This window comes from Argopecten irradians, unplaced genomic scaffold, assembly GCF_041381155.1.
Source record: "Argopecten irradians isolate NY unplaced genomic scaffold, Ai_NY scaffold_0190, whole genome shotgun sequence".
Taxonomy (NCBI): Eukaryota; Metazoa; Mollusca; class Bivalvia; order Pectinida; family Pectinidae; genus Argopecten; species Argopecten irradians.
The window spans coordinates 13,218-30,742 of record NW_027187657.1 but is presented as its reverse complement, the minus strand read 5'-3'; the positions used below and the strand labels follow the sequence as shown (position 1 = coordinate 30,742).

Here is a 17,525-nt window from a genome sequence, read left to right as displayed (position 1 = left end):
AATTCATGACTGAGAATGAAGCTATAAAATATAAAATGTAAAAGGTAAAATATAAAAGTGGTCCCAATTGGACTGTAGTCTCATTCGTGTCTCACAATACAAAATACAATAGGCCTATATGAAACTCTCAAATACGACTTTTCGTGCATTCTATATCAGGTTTGAAATTACCCAAAAAATATATATAATTTCATTGGGATAAAAATATTAAATATGCCCTGATTTTGGTATTGGCGAATAAATGATCATGTGAGGTTCGATATATAGCATATCTACTCGATGTTTCCATTTTTAGAAATACCGAGTCAGTTTTCTTTTTGGGAACTTCGTTGCCCCACGTTGAGTTCTTCAGAGTGGCGTTCTATGGCCATTGTTTTTCTTGCAAATATTACCAGAAAATGTATAGATTAATGATTTTCAATAACCGGAGTGTAATGTTACAGGACGGAACTTAATAGATCCCCGAAATATATAATTTTTGATTTGGAAGATTTCGGGGTGAGGGCTGAAACCATTTCGCGCGCTTTTACAATGGGATTGCCGACGGGAACCCCCCTGACCCCCCACACAAATACCAAAATTCTACAATTTGCACATGCATTTCCTGCTAGCGACGCCACTGACATGCATTGATGTACATGTAGTACTTGTCTTCGGATAAAAATCTTGATAATCAGTATTCGCTATGCCATACAATATTATAAATTCAATATCAATACATCTGATTTTACCAATTTCTTTTACATGGCTCTGACAATAAATTGTAGTTACAGTTTAATTAAATGCTCAACCAGTTTTCAAATATTTCTACTTTTTACTTATCAAGTCATTTAATTTGCAATTGGTGTCTACTGGCATTCAGGCTTTCTGTGAATATTCGTTTTCCCCGTTTGTTGCCACACTGTCGCGTAATATTGTCGCACTGTCGCTCATCGCTTGGCGGGGTCACCAATGCAACAGTGTGACCTGGCCGATATCAGCCACATAAGAGAGTCACCTACATTTTGAATGTCTTGTTAGTTCCCATGGGTCCGGAGTAAGGCCATAGCCAAAAACATACAGCTACACACGATAAAATAACTAAGTCAGTATCATATTGTAAAGCTAATACTTGTTGCTTATATCGTAAATTTCTGACTATTTATTTAATGACCATAGAGTTAAAACTTACGTCGGCTGAGAAAGGACATAAGAAATAAAGCGAAAATATTGCGAACGCAATAATATTGTATGTGTACGCAATAATATATCACTGAGTAATTGATATTTAGTAATTGTCAGGTTTACGCGCAATAGTATTGCTTTCGCACGCAATAAAGTATAGCGTTCACAAGCAAAACTATTGCGTTCGCACGCAATATTTTTTGCGTTAGCATGCGCTATTTTTCTTTATTTTAATGTCCTTTCCCACCAGCCACCGAATTTAGAGATTGGAGTTTGGAGAACCTATCGCTCACAAAATTACAGATCAATACTATTGTCGATGCACCTTTCCCAATCGCAGCAATGTCCCTGTCAGTGACTGACTAAGTCGACAATGGTATGACGTCATGATCGATAACACTGCAAAACCTATTGTGACGTCACATCTTTGTTGCTAAGCTGCTTGGCAATCAGTGAAGTCGAAGTTGGTCAATCTCTTCCTTTGTATTTACATTTTCACGTGCATTCTTGGATTGTCATGATGGATAGGAGTTTCCTGCTGTTTGTGGCAACGATGGGCGCCATGCAACAAGGCCCTGCTCTCTATTGGGACCTTATGTGGTAAGTAAGGATCAGTTTCCTCCTGTGTCGTTGAAAGCCTTGGGCCAGTTTCATAACCCCCAAACGGCACGTTTCTTTAAAAATGAGCAACGATATAAGTTTGAGGCAATGAATTTTCAGAGTACATGTACATGTATTTAAAAATACTCCACCTCTGACAAATGGTATTATTTCTTTATCCAAAACAGGAGCAAACGGTTTAGGATTATTCTTTAGTTACGTACTTTACATCAACAACCTCAATTGAAATGTTTGAGCTACTAATCTTACTTAAGATGAAAATAGTAAAAATACATGTAATTAATTGTATCCCGAAAAAAATCCGTGGCACTATATTGTATATGGAATGAAGTGCTGATTGCATAGCAAAATAAATTATTTGATATGATTTTTTTAGATGTTAATTAGACATATATACACACGATTAAACACCAATTATACTCTGTCGGTGGTGGAGCATATTTAACTTTAGATGTATATGTTTGTTACAGTGTGGAGCCCGACCCAGGATTTGCCGTGAACATGTTTAATTATCTCACTGGTAGTGAGCCTGCGAGTGTTTGTCCTGCATCTGCCGATATCCTATCAGTAAGTATATTGCAATACTTTTCATATGCCGTCTAGTTTTGCGCTAAGAAACGGTTTAGTTCAGTCGTAAGAGCGGCAAGCGAGCGGGTTCAATCCCTGCTTGTGACAAACTATTTGGACCCTGTTACACGATATTAACCAATTTCTAGCCGTTCTTTATATTGCATATCTTACAGAAAGAAAACTCAACAAAAACTATTAAAAAACCTTTACAGTGTACTTGAATGCATGCGTATTACTTCTTTTCTAGAAGCGCCATTTAAGTACACCATATCTCCCTGTACTGATTATCAAATTATTCGAGTTTTGTAACATACCAGCTTTCCCAAAATGACGTAATCGTGTGTACCCTTCCTTCTAGCGGGTTGGGACAGAGATGTTCTGGTACCTCGTGTGTGTCCTGATGTCACTGCTTTTGGTTTCGGTGTGTTCGATTGGAAAGAGTGTCAAAAGGAAATGGAGTGGCATGGTATCCAGAGTCCAGGAATGGAGAGCACGTAAGTCAATTTATAGTACGCTTCATGGGATGATTGGGCTCGATTCCACAATGCATATCATTCTCTTCAATTAACAATAATGTAAATAAATGGGTTGCGGAGAGGTCCAACGTACTGATGTGCTGGTCGGTAAAGGTTCGGTGGAAGAATCTATAGTGGATTTCCAGCGCAGGGGTCTGATGACGGATAGCCCATCCGAAACATGGCAACTCTAAACCATTTCCGTCGCATATGTGTTTCTTATCATGCTTCATTAGAGATCGATCGATTCATGAAGGGTTACGTGGGTACATGGGTCTAAATTTTAGGTGCGACTTATTTACCAGTGCGACTTATACATGTACGAAAACTGGAAAAAAATCGTAAAAAAGGTACTTGTACATAGGTACGACTAATTGTGGAAAATACTGTAAATTGAAAGCGTTTATGGAAAGTATACGATATATTTATTGTTTATGTAGGCCCGTCTCCTTGCCGCCATTGTGGAACTGCGCCGTGCCTGGTGGAAAGGAGAGCGTTGTGGAAGCCGTCCGGACCTGGGAAAAAGAGCAAGGCGAACTTCGCAGAGAGGTCCAAGGCGATGCTGCTGTTCAACTGTGGACTGCAGCTGTCCACGGACCTAACGAAGGAACTCCCACAGGATGATCTATATTGGGAGAGGAAATCTTGTGATAGTTTTGAGGAAGAGCAGATGGTGCTCTTCCCGAAATGCATCAGACGCCAAATCGATTACTGGTACCCTGTCCCTCGCTAGGTAAGTGTATGGATGGTGACGATTATGATGTTGATGCTTATGATTATGAAGATGATGAGGATGATGATGGTGATGGTGATGATGAAGATGACGATGATGATGACAATGGTGTTTTTGTTGTAAAAATGATTGTAATGGCAGTGATGATATTGTTGCGCTTGAGATGACGATAATGTCCATTTTCATTTTTTTCACAAATAAAATCTAACTTTGTTTATGAACTTAAAAACTAAAAATATTTTGAACTTCTTCCTAAGTTCTATCAGTGCTTTTTGGCTGACAGTTGCTTGAAATAATCCTAACGTGACCCGACCAAGTGTTCTAATTGTTTGGTTCGATACGAAATCCAAAACATTCGCTACAGCCGCCATCTTGAAAACCACATTTTGATCTTCTTTTCTATTTTTACTTGACTGAAACTTGCCTGAAATGATTTTGATTAGGTTCTGATCAAGTGTTGTTCTTTTTTGGGTTGTTCCCAATCCAAGATGGCCGTCATGACACCATATCTGACTAATTTCCTATATAACTGTTGCCTAGGTTGTCAGATATTAATCGTTTAAAGCCCCCGGGCCTCTTGTTTCATTATTTCGCTCTTTATCTCAGTAATTGTTGTATATGATTTTATTGCTGATTTCTTGAGTAATGTACGTTGCGTTGTTTTCAATAAATAAAAAAATAATTTCGTCACATTTTCTTGTGTTATATACGCAGGTAAAACAATGTAAAAGATTTACATCAGTGTCTGTGAAACTAAAAAGTTTTCCTTCAAATAAGGCGTTGTCCTTAACCATCTCCTGTACAATCTTCCTTTCACATGTTGACTATTTTTCGCTTTACAGATGTATTGCCGCGGGAGGGCTGCGATGGTGGTCGACGGTGGAGTACAAGTTGATGGATAGGGATACCAGATTTGATTGGGCGTTCAAAGAATTTCCCAATTTTCATTTCCCGATATTTTTTGTCCTGTTTGGGTTTATTGGCCAATTCTACTTCACTTCATTTCTATAATTGATGGTCATAATCGGAGATGTACCTTATCGATAAATTAATTTCATTTTTTTTTTCGCAGTCGCTATATTAATGTTAATTTAAATCGGTAGGGAATGCGTGTCTATTGGGGCGGAATGTTTAAAAGACATCATTTGATGTACATTTTATGTCTTTTTACAGTCCTGTATGTTCCTGTTCACCATGGAGGAGCAGCCTCAATCCAGGTGGGAAACCCGACCTCTCATCACGGAGAACATCACCAAAGAGAGGTCGAAGGTCGTGTGTCCGTCTAGCCATGGCTAGGTATGTTATTATAGCTGAAGGTGAAGATTGTGATGACGACGATGATAATGATGATGATGATGATAATGATGACAACGATGATATGATATCACGATGATAACGTAGATAATTATGATGATGATGATAAAAAATGACGATCTGATGGTGATGATGATTCAATGATGATGATGATTTGATGATGGTGATGATGATGATAACGATGATGATCTGATGGTGATGATGATTTGATGATGATGATGCTGATGATGACGATATTGATGATCATTATGATTATGGTGATGATGATGATGATGATGATGATGATGAACCATGCTTTGTTTGTTGGTAAAAAATATATAACCAAAAACATTCACAGTATCTATCCCCCAATCACCAATTCTTTGGAGCGACGACGATGATGATGTTATGATGAAGATGATGATGATGATGATGATCTTGTAATGTTTTCTTCTTCTCTTTTTCAGATTGGGCCACGCCAATGGGTGGTCGGGTGGCATTGTGCCATTCACCAAGGCGATCGGGAATCCCCCCGATCGGATGTGATAAGGTTTGGGGCTCACCTGCCCGACCACGTGGGTTTTCTCCGGGCACTCCGGTTTCCTCCCACACCAAGCCCCCGCGCTCGGTTTTCCTTGCCGATAGGATTTTTTTTTTTTTTTTTTTTTTTTATCAGCGATTGCTTTGTTATTTTTTTATATTCATTTTCCTGTACATCTCGACCATCATTAAAAAATATATTGCAAATTTACTGCTGAGTTGAGTTGATAAATTTAAGGTGTCTTTAAATATTACGTTAAAATAGTGAGTTTGATATGATACAAAAATATACGGTTATGAGGCTGAATATTTGCGATACACTCACAGGATCAATCTTGCCATCCTTACCTATTGTATTGACTTTGTCTCGTGTCTTGAGACAAACCAAGTAGTCAAATTGTGATCAAAAAACAGGTACAATATATAGATAAGTAAGAAATGAATATATTTTCTCCGATGGACATGTGACTCAATGAATAATCCCTGTTGCTATACAATTTCCGGTACTTTCTTTTTTAGAAATTATATATTGCAACCTGGTCCTTATGACCACAAAGATCTGAGAATTAGATACAGATTATATAATCATAGACCCACCAGAGTGCCCCAAGACAATTAAAAAAAAACGACAAAAAAATAATACTCTACATGGTACTATATATCGTATGACAAAATTTCCACATTGATCACGTTATGATAACTATTACACCACCTATACCTCAGATCAAATGTATTTTCTACACCTTGCTACAACAATTGAAAACGCCATTTCGTCTCGGTATAATATAGTATAAGCTTTGTTGTGTTCTTTGGGCGAGATGACTACGTACTTGAAAATAATTATGACAGCTTTTTCAATGGTTCGTCCCCAGCCAAGATTCTGGCAGCAGCAATGAATTTTTCCAAGGTCCACCTGAACGTGACCCCTAATGGAATGTTGTCAGATTCTCTTTTCCAATGTAATCAGATTCCGAACTTGTTTCTGCTTCAGATTACAAAGTATTCATATCACTTCGATGTGAATGTTTTGTTTATATATTTTCAATGTGTGCTATTTCAAACGGAGAATATTTCTGGTATATAACAAACATTTATAGGTACAGTGGACCCTCTATAATCCGGACATTTGCGTCTCCTGTCCAAACCGTCCGGATTGCGAATTTTCCGGACTTACGAATTTTGTTTACATAGTTATAAAAATAATCAAATCTGATCCCAGACATTTCCATGCGGAGTGAAATGTTTCCAGGCAATATTGGTGTCGGGATTATCTAGGCTCCACCGTCGCTGTGCTTCTGGAAATATTAGATTGCCCAACGGCACAAGAAATAGTTTGACATATAATTTACAAATGGAAACTAGACCCTGCTTACGTCTGATGACAAAACAAAGTCATTCATTATACCGGTTAGAACCTCTCTGGTCTTGAGTTGTCTTTTCCTACACTTAGGTAGCAAACAAGAGAAGAACAGCCTGGCCCCGGTCTGTATTTTTTATTAAGTGGGGAGTCCCTGTTTTGAGCCATGCATAAAAAATTAAAAATCAAATATATTCTGAAATTGGTACATCCAATATGGAGGGTTTGATTTAAGCTTCATTTTTTTTTCAAAAATAAACATAACAAAAATGGGTTAGAGATTACAATTCTGGGCTCCTCCGGAAGTGCGTCTTGACCGGAAATGCTAGCTTTACTTGAAGGAAAATCCATAGCGCGGGTTTAGGCAAAAATATTGAAAAATCCACACGATCGACCTATGAAATAAATTAGCTTATTTTGCCATTGTGATAGAAGTGCTCAATTTAAGGTAGGTCTTAAGAAAAAAAATTGAGTACAATTTTGGGCTAAAAATCATGATATTTTGCAATTTTTCAGGTAGTTTTTTGTTGTTACCATGGTATTCACATGCATGAATAAGCGCAGAATATGGCCAAATCTGTATCAAAATATCAAATTGTAATTGCGAAAGTTGTGCTGATTAATTATATATATACTTTTGTACAGGTATTTTATTTTTTACAGTTAAATGACTATATCTATATGCGCCTTATTTTCATAGATTGTCCAAATCCACTGTTTTCTGCTACCTTACTTTCGCCTATCAACGGCCAAACGTCTAAGACTCGAAACAACTTTTGTTATAAAGTCACTAAATTAAATAGATAGATCACAAATTTTTTCAACAATAGAAATACGAGTCACTTAGAAACGCAGTTCTTTGTGTTATATAAAAAAAAAAAATTTTTTTTTCAAAATTTAATAAAATCGGAAAGCTGCAATAAAATAGTAATAATAATATATTTTATTTTATCAACACACATTTTTTTCACACATATACAAATTTAATTGGCTTACAAAACACCAATATGTACCAAACCTAGATTGCAAACAGAAGTTGTCTCCCTTTATACGAAAACTGAACCTCCTACTGGTAGACATAAAAATACAATACCCCAGAGGAACATTTTTTTTTAACAATTTAGGCTTTAGTTTAATTTAGTTTAGTTTAAGCATATTTTATTGCATTAATTAACAAGCGGATTGGGTACAAGTAGTTACAACTTATATACACACCCTTTCCACAATATGGTACAAAATATACAAGTATAGGCAATTTGTCCAGAGAGAGAGAAAGAGAGAGAAAGAGAGGGGGGGAGGGAGGGAGAGAGAGAGAGGGGGGGGGAAGGGGAGAGGATTGTAACTTATGCTATCAATACTGCTATATAAGTATTACACGATTAAGTAAATTAACAATTCATGACTGAGAATGAAGCTATAAAATATAAAATAAAAAAGTAAAATATAAAAGTGGTCCCAATTGGACTGTAGTCTCATTCGTGTCTCACAATACAAAATACAATAGGCCTATATGAAACTCTCAAATACGACTTTTCGTGCATTCTATACCAGGTTTGAATATATATATAATTTCATTGGGATAAAAATATTAAATATGCCCTGATTTTGGTATTGGCGAATAAATGATCATGTGAGGTTCGATATATAGCATATCTACTCGATGTTTCCATTTTTAGAAATACCGAGTCAGTTTTCTTTTTGGGAACTTCGTTGCCCCACGTTGAGTTCTTCAGAGTGGCGTTCTATGGCCATTGTTTTTCTTGCAAATATTACCAGAAAATGTATAGATTAATGATTTTCAATAACCGGAGTGTAATGTTACAGGACGGAACTTAATAGATCCCCGAAATATATAATTTTTGATTTGGAAGATTTCGGGGTGAGGGCTGAAACCATTTCGCGCGCTTTTACAATGGGATTGCCGACGGGAACCCCCCTGACCCCCCACACAAATACCAAAATTCTACAATTTGCACATGCATTTCCTGCTAGCGACGCCACTGACATGCATTGATGTACATGTAGTACTTGTCTTCGGATAAAAATCTTGATAATCAGTATTCGCTATGCCATACAATATTATAAATTCAATATCAATACATCTGATTTTACCAATTTCTTTTACATGGCTCTGACAATAAATTGTAGTTACAGTTTAATTAAATGCTCAACCAGTTTTCAAATATTTCTACTTTCTACTTATCAAATCATTTAATTTGCAATTGGTTTCTACTGGCATTCAGGCTTTCTGTGAATATTCGTTTCCCCGTTTGTTGCCACACTGTCGCGTAATATTGTCGCACTGTCGCTCATCGCTTGGCGGGGTCACCAATGCAACAGTGTGACCTGGCCGATATCAGCCACATAAGAGAGTCACCTACATTTTGAATGCCTTGTTAGTTCCCATGGGTCCGGAGTAAGGCCATAGCCAAAAACATACAGCTACACACGATAAAATAACTAAGTCAGTATCATATTGTAAAGCTAATACTTGTTGTTTTTATCGTAAATTTCTGACTATTTATTTAATGACCATAGAGTTAAAACTTACGTCGGCTGAGAAAGGACATAAGAAATAAAGCGAAAATATTGCGAACGCAATAATATTGTATGTGTACGCAATAATATATCACTGAGTAATTGACATTTAGTAATTGTCAGGTTTACACGCAATAGTATTGCTTTCGCACGCAATAAAGTATAGCGTTCACAAGCAAAACTATTGCGTTCGCACGCAATATTTTTTGCGTTAGCATACGCTATTTTTCTTTATTTTAATGTCCTTTCCCACCAGCCACCGAATTTAGAGATTGGAGTTTGGAGAACCTATCGCTCACAAAGATTACAGATCAATACTATTGTCGATGCACCATTCCCAATCGCAGCAATGACCCTGTCAGTGACTGACTAAGTCGACAATGGTATGACGTCATGATCGATAACACTGCAAAACCTATTGTGACGTCACATCTTTGTTGCTAAGCTGCTTGGCAATCAGTGAAGTCGAAGTTGGTCAATCTCTTCCTTTGTATTTACATTTTCACGTGCATTCTTGGATTGTCATGATGGATAGGAGTTTCCTGCTGTTTGTGGCAACGATGGGCGCCATGCAACAAGGCCCTGCTCTCTATTGGGACCTTATGTGGTAAGTAAGGATCAGTTTCCTCCTGTGTCGTTGAAAGCCTTGGGCCAGTTTCATGACCCCCCAAACGGCACGTTTCTTTAAAAATGAGCAACAATATAAGTTTGAGGCAATTGAATTTTCAGAGTACATGTACATGTATTTAAAAATACTCAACCTATGACAAATGGTATTATTTCTTTATCCAAAACAGGAGCAAACGGTTTAGGATTATTCTTTAGTTACGTACTTTACATCAATAACCTCAATTGAAATGTTTGAGCTACTAATCTTACTTAAGATGAAAATAGTAAAAATACATGTAATTAATTGTATCCCGAAAAAATCCGTGGCACTATATTGTATATGGAATGAAGTGCTGATTGCATAGCAAAATAAATTATTTTATATGATTTTTTTTAGGTGTTAATTAGACATATATACACACGATTAAACACCAATTATACTCTGTCGGTGGTGGAGCATATTTAACTTTAGATGTATATGTTTGTTACAGTGTGGAGCCCGACCCAGGATTTGCCGTGAACATGTTTAATTATCTCACTGGTAGTGAGCCTGCGAGTGTTTGTCCTGCGTCTGCCGATATCCTATCAGTAAGTATATTGCAATACTTTTCATATGCCGTCTAGTTTTGCGCTAAGAAACGGTTTAGTTCAGTCGTAAGAGCGGCAAGCGAGCGGGTTCAATCCCTGCTTGTGACAAACTATTTGGACCCTGTTACACGATATTAACCAATTTCTAGCCGTTCTTTATATTGCATATCTTACAGAAAGAAAACTCAACAAAAACTATTAAAAAAAACCTTTACAGTGTACTTGAATGCATGCGTATTACTTCTTTTCTAGAAGCGCCATTTAAGTACACCATATCTCCCTGTACTGATTATCAAATTATTCGAGTTTTGTAACATACCAGCTTTCCCAAAATGACGTAATCGTGTGTATCCTTCCTTCTAGCGGGTTGGGACAGAGATGTTCTGGTACCTCGTGTGTGTCCTGATGTCACTGCTTTTGGTTTCGGTGTGTTCGATTGGAAAGAGTGTCAAAAGGAAATGGAGTGGCATGGTATCCAGAGTCCAGGAATGGAGAGCACGTAAGTCAATTTATAGTACGCTTCATGGGATGATTGGGCTCGATTCCACAATGCATATCATTCTCTTCAATTGACAATAATGTAAATAAATGGGTTACGGAGAGGTCCAACGTACTGATGTGCTGGTCGGTAAAGGTTCGGTGGAAGAATCTATAGTGGATTTCCAGCGCAGGGGTCTGATGACGGATAGCCCATCCGAAACATGGCAACTCTAAACCATTTCCGTCGCATATGTGTTTCTTATCATGCTTCATTAGAGATCGATCGATTCATGAAGGGTTACGTGGGTACATGGGTACATGGGTCTAAATTTTAGGTGCGACTTATTTACCAGTGCGACTTATACATGTACGAAAACTGAAAAAAAATCGTAAAAAAGGCCTGTGGTACTTGTACATAGGTACGACTTATTGTGGAAAATGCTGTAAATTGAAAGCGTTTATGGAAAGTATACGATATATTTATTGTTTATGTAGGCCCGTCTCCTTGCCGCCATTGTGGAACTGCGCCGTGCCTGGTGGAAAGGAGAGCGTTGTGGAAGCCGTCCGGACCTGGGAAAAAGAGCAAGGCGAACTTCGCAGAGAGGTCCAAGGCGATGCTGCTGTTCAACTGTGGACTGCAGCTGTCCACGGACCTAACGAAGGAACTCCCACAGGATGATCTATATTGGGAGAGGAAATCTTGTGATAGTTTTGAGGAAGAGCAGATGGTGCTCTTCCCGAAATGCATCAGACGCCAAATCGATTACTGGTACCCTGTCCCTCGCTAGGTAAGTGTATGGATGGTGACGATTATGATGTTGATGCTTATGATTATGAAGATGATGAGGATGATGATGGTGATGGTGATGAAGATGACGCTGATGATGACAATGGTGTTTTTGTTGTAAAATGATTGTAATGGCAGTGATGATATTGTTGCGCTTGAGATGACGATAATGTCCATTTTCATTTTTTTTCACGAATAAAATATAACTTTATTTATGAACTAAAAAACTAAAAATATTTTGAACTTCTTCCTAAGTTCTATCAGTGCTTTTTGGCTGACAGTTGCTTGAAATAATCCTAACGTGACCCGACCAAGTGTTCTAATTGTTTGGTTCGATACGAAATCCAAAACATCCGCTACAGCCGCCATCTTGAAAACACATTTTGATCTTCTTTTCTATTTCTACTTGACTGAAACTTGCCTGAAATGATTTTGATTAGGTTCTGACCAAGTGTTGTTCTTTTTTGGGTTGTTCCCAAATCCAAGATGGCCGTCATGACACCATATCTGACTAATTTCCTATATAAATCGTTAAAGCCCCCGGGCCTCTTGTTTCATTATTTCGCTCTTTATCTCAGTAATTGTTGTATATGTTTTTTATTGCTGATTTCATGAGTAATGTACGTTGCGTTGCGTTGCTTTCAATAAATAAAAAATTAATTTCGTCACATTTTCTTGTATTATATACGCAGGTAAAACAATGTAAATGATTTACATCAGTGTCTGTGAAACTAAAAAGTTTTCCTTCAAATAAGGCGTTGTCCTTAACCATCTCCTGTACAATCTTCCTTTCACATGTTGACTATTTTTCGCTTTACAGATGTATTGCCGCGGGAGGGCTGCGATGGTGGTCGACGGTGGAGTACAAGTTGATGGATAGGGATACCAGATTCGATTGGGCGTTCAAAGGATTTCCCAATTTTCATTTCCCGATATTTTTTGTCCTGTTTGAATTTATTGGCCAATTCTACTTCACTTCATTTCTATAATTGATGGTCATAATCGGAGATGTACCTTATCGATAAATTAATTTCATTTTTTTTTCGCAACCGCTATATTAATGTTAATTTAAATCGGTAGGGAATGCGTGTCTATTGGGGCGGAATGTTTAAAAGACATCATTTGATGTACATTTTATGTCTTTTTACAGTCCTGTATGTTCCTGTTCACCATGGAGGAGCAGCCTCAATCCAGGTGGGAAACCCGACCTCTCATCACGGAGAACATCACCACAGAGAGGTCGAAGGTCGTGTGTCCGTCTAGCCATGGCTAGGTATGTTATTATAGCTGAAGGCGAAGATTGTGATGACGACGATGATAATGATGATGATGATGATGATGATGATATGATGATGATGACAACGATGATATGATATCACGATGATAACGATGATAAGGTTGATAATATGATAATGATAAAAAATGATGATCTGATGGTGATGATGATTCAATGATGATGATGATTTGATGATGGTGATGATGATGATAACGATGATGATCTGATGGTGATGATCATTATGATTATGATGATGCTGATGATGACGATATTGATGATCATTATGATTATGGTGATGATGATATTGATGATGAACCATGCTTTGATGATGATGATGATGATGATGATGAACCATGCTTTGTTTGTTGGTAAAAAATATATAACCAAAAACATTCACAGTATCTATCCCCCAATCACCAATTCTTTGGAGCGACGACGATGATGATGTTATGATGAAGTTGATGATGATGATGATGATCTTGTAATGTTTTCTTCTTCTCTTTTCCAGATTGGGCCACGCCAATGGGTGGTCGGGTGGCATTGTGCCATTCACCAAGGCGATCGGGAATCCCCTCCGATCGGATGTGATAAGGTTTGGGGCTCACCTGCCCGACCACGTGGGTTTTCTCCGGGCACTCCGGTTTCCTCCCACACCAAGCCCCCGCGCTCGGTTTTCCTTGCCGATAGGATTTTTTTTTTTTTTTTTTTTTTCAGCGATTGCTTTGTTATTTTTTTTATATTTATTTTCCTGTACATCTCGACCATCATTAAAATATATATATTGCAAATTTACTGCTGAGTTGAGTTGATAAATTTAAGGTGTCTTTAAATTTTACGTTAAAATAGTGAGTTTGATATGATACAAAAATATACTGTTATGAGGCTGAATATTTTCGATACACTCACAGGATCAATCTTGCCATCCTTACCTATTGTATTGACTTTGTCTCGTGTCTTGAGACAAACCATGTAGTCAAATTGTGATCAAAAACAGGTACAATATATAGATAAGTAAGAAATGAATATATTTTCTCCGATGGACATGTGACTCAAATGAATAATCCCTGTTGCTATACAATTTCCGGTACTTTCTTTTTTAGAAATTATATATTGCAACCTGGTCCTTATGACCACAAAGATCTGAGAATTAGATACAGATTATATAATCATAGACCCACCAGAGTGCCCCAAGACAATTAAAAAACGATAAAAAAAACATACTCTACATGGTACTATATATCGTATGACAAAATTCCCACAGGGATCACGTTATGATAACTATTACACCACCTATAACTCAGATCAAATGTATTTTCTACACCTTGCTACAACAATTGAAAACGCCATTTCGTCTCGGTATAATATAGTATAAGCTTTGTTGTGTTCTTTGGGCGAGATGACTACGTACTTGAAAATAATAATGACAGGTTTTTTAATGTTTCGTCCCCAGACAAGATTCTGGCAGCAGCAAGTTTTCCAAGGTTTCACCTGAACGTGACCCCTAATGGGATGTTGTCAGATTCTCTTTTCCAATGTAATCAGATTCCGAACTTGTTTCTGCTTCAGATTACAAAGTATTCCTATCACTTCGATGTGAATGTGTTGTATATATTTTCAATGTGTGCTATTTCAAACGGAGAATATTTCTGGTATATAACAAACATTTATAGGTACAGTGGACCCTCTATAATCCGGACATTTGCGTCTCCTGTCCAAACCGTCCGGATTGCGAATTTTCCGGACTTACGAATTTTGTTTACATAGTTTTAAAATAATCAAATCTGATCCCAGACATTTCCATGCGGAGTGAAATGTTTCCAGGCAATATTGGTGTCCGGATTATCTAGGCTCCACCGTAGCTGTGCTTCTGGAAATATTAGATTGCCCAACGGCACAAAAAATAGTTTGACATATAATTTACAAATGGAAACTAGACCCTGCTTACGTCTGATGACAAAACAAAGTCATTCATTATACCGGTTAGAACCTCTCTGGCCTTGAGTTGTCTTTTCCTACACTTAGGTAGCAAACAAGAGAAGAACAGCCTGGCCCCGGTCTATATTTTTATTAAGTGGGGAGTCCCTGTTTTGAGCCATGCATAAAAAATTAAAAATCAAATATATTCTGAAATTGGTACATCCAATATGGAGGGTTTGATTTAAGCTTCAATTTTTTCAAAAATAAACATAACAAAAATGGGTTAGAGATTACAATTCTGGGCTCCTCCGGAAGTGCGTCTTGACCGGAAATGCTAGCTTTACTTGAAGGAAAATCCATAGCGCGGGTTTAGGCAAAAATATTGAAAAATCCACACGATCGACCTATGAAATAAATTAGCTTATTTTGCCATTGTGATAGAAGTGCTCAATTTAAGGTAGGTCTTAAGAAAAAAAATGAGTACAATTTTCTGCAATTTTGGGCTAAAAATCATGATATTTTGCAATTTTTCAGGTAGTTTTTTGTTGTTACCATGGTATTCACATGCATGAATAAGCGCAGAATATGGCCAAATCTGTATCAAAATATCAAATTGTAATTGCAAAAGTTGTGCTGATTAATTATATATATACTTTTGTACAGGTATTTTTTACAGTTAAATGACTATATCTATATTTCTAAGGCATGCGCCTTATTTTCATAGATTGTCCAAATCTACTGTTTTCTGCTACCTTACTTTCGCCTATCAACGGCCAAACGTCTAAGACTCGAAACAACTTTTGTTATAAAGTCACTAAATTAAATAGATAGATCACAACTTTTTTCAACAATAGAAGTACGAGTCACTTAGAAACGCAGTTCTTTGTGTTATATAAAAAAAACATTTTTTTTTCAAAATTTAATAAAATCGGAAAGTTGCAATAAAATAGTAATAATAATATATTTTATTTTATCAACACACATTTTTTTTCACACATATACAAATTTAATTGGCTTACAAAACACCAATATGTACCAAACCTAGATTGCAAACAGAAGTTGTCTCCCTTTATACGAAAACTGAACCTCCTACTGGTAGACATAAAAATATAATACCCCAGAGGAACATTTTTTTTACAATTTAGGCTTTAGTTTAGTTTAGTTTAAAACATATTTTATTGCATTAATTAACAAACGGATTGGGTACAAGTTGTTACAACTTATATACACACCCTTTCCACAATATGGTACAAAATATACAAGTATACGCAATTTGTCCAGAGAGAGAGAAAGAGAGAGAAAGAGAGGAGAGAGAGAGAGGGGTGGGGAAGGGGAGAGGATTGTAACTTATGCTATCAATACTGCTATATAAGTATTACACCATTAAGTAAATTAACAATTCATGACTGAGAATGAAGCTATAAAATATAAAATATAAAAGATAAAATATAAAAGTGGTCCCAATTGGACTGTAGTCTCATTCGTGTCTCACAATACAAAATGCAATAGGCCTATATGAAACTCTCAAATACGACTATTCGTGCATTCTATATCAGGTTTGAAATTACCCAAAAAATATATATAATTTCATTGGGATAAAAATATTAAATATGCCCTGATTTTGGTATTGGCGAATAAATGATCATGTGAGGTTCGATATATAGCATATCTACTCGATGTTTCCATTTTTAGAAATACCGAGTCAGTTTTCTTTTTGGGAACTTCGTTGCCCCACGTTGAGTTCTTCAGAGTGGCGTTCTATGGCCATTGTTTTTCTTGCAAATATTACCAGAAAATGTATAGATTAATGATTTTCAATAACCGGAGTGTAATGTTACAGGACGGAACTTAATAGATCCCCGAAATATATAATTTTTGATTTGGAAGATTTCGGGGTGAGGGCTGAAACCATTTCGCGCGCTTTTACAATGGGATTGCCGACGGGAACCCCCCTGACCCCCCACACAAATACCAAAATTCTACAATTTGCACATGCATTTCCTGCTAGCGACGCCACTGACATGCATTGATGTACATGTAGTACTTGTCTTCGGATAAAAATCTTGATAATCAGTATTCGCTATGCCATACAATATTATAAATTCAATATCAATACATCTGATTTTACCAATTTCTTTTACATGGCTCTGACAATAAATTGTAGTTACAGTTTAATTAAATGCTCAACCAGTTTTCAAATATTTCTACTTTTTACTTATCAAGTCATTTAATTTGCAATTGGTGTCTACTGGCATTCAGGCTTTCTGTGAATATTCGTTTCCCCGTTTGTTGCCACACTGTCGCGTAATATTGTCGCACTGTCGCTCATCGCTTGGCGGGGTCACCAATGCAACAGTGTGACCTGGCCGATATCAGCCACATAAGAGAGTCACCTACATTTTGAATGCCTTGTTAGTTCCCATGGGTCCGGAGTAAGGCCATAGCCAAAAACATACAGCTACACACGATAAAATAACTAAGTCAGTATCATATTGTAAAGCTAATACTTGTTGTTTTTATCGTAAATTTCTGACTAT

At 37.0% G+C, this 17,525-nt stretch overlaps 2 protein-coding genes across 2 annotated transcripts; both read left to right on the top strand.

Moving 5' to 3' along the window:
* The first annotated feature begins 1,580 nt into the window (after window positions 1-1,580).
* On the top strand, window positions 1,581-5,647 carry LOC138312039 (uncharacterized). The gene is made up of 6 exons (XM_069253117.1): window positions 1,581-1,764; window positions 2,256-2,352; window positions 2,714-2,849; window positions 3,311-3,603; window positions 4,446-4,899; window positions 5,364-5,647. The coding sequence occupies exons 1-4, from the start codon at window positions 1,682-1,684 to the stop codon at window positions 3,601-3,603; spliced, it is 609 nt and encodes a 202-aa protein (XP_069109218.1). The 5' UTR covers window positions 1,581-1,681; the 3' UTR covers window positions 4,446-4,899; window positions 5,364-5,647.
* Window positions 5,648-9,752: 4,105 nt separating this feature from the next.
* Window positions 9,753-13,838, top strand: LOC138312038 (uncharacterized). The gene is made up of 6 exons (XM_069253116.1): window positions 9,753-9,938; window positions 10,432-10,528; window positions 10,892-11,027; window positions 11,504-11,796; window positions 12,616-13,068; window positions 13,580-13,838. Exons 1-4 carry the CDS (start codon window positions 9,856-9,858, stop codon window positions 11,794-11,796), a joined length of 609 nt encoding a protein of 202 aa, XP_069109217.1. The 5' UTR covers window positions 9,753-9,855; the 3' UTR covers window positions 12,616-13,068; window positions 13,580-13,838.
* The last annotated feature ends 3,687 nt before the right edge of the window (window positions 13,839-17,525 follow it).

What these genes read in the sequence shown, in the direction of transcription:
- LOC138312039 (XM_069253117.1), top strand. Translation starts at nt 1,682, where the DNA reads ATGATGGATAGGAGTTTCCTGCTGTTTGTGGCAACGATGGGCGCCATG. An exon ending in CATCTGCCGATATCCTATCA is followed by an intron (nt 2,353 to 2,713) that starts GTAAGTATATTG and finishes CCTTCCTTCTAG; the next exon opens with CGGGTTGGGACAGAGATGTT. An exon ending in AGTCCAGGAATGGAGAGCAC is followed by an intron (nt 2,850 to 3,310) that starts GTAAGTCAATTT and finishes TTGTTTATGTAG; the next exon opens with GCCCGTCTCCTTGCCGCCAT.
- LOC138312038 (XM_069253116.1), top strand. Translation starts at nt 9,856, where the DNA reads ATGATGGATAGGAGTTTCCTGCTGTTTGTGGCAACGATGGGCGCCATG. An exon ending in CTCTATTGGGACCTTATGTG is followed by an intron (nt 9,939 to 10,431) that starts GTAAGTAAGGAT and finishes TGTTTGTTACAG; the next exon opens with TGTGGAGCCCGACCCAGGAT. An exon ending in AGTCCAGGAATGGAGAGCAC is followed by an intron (nt 11,028 to 11,503) that starts GTAAGTCAATTT and finishes TTGTTTATGTAG; the next exon opens with GCCCGTCTCCTTGCCGCCAT.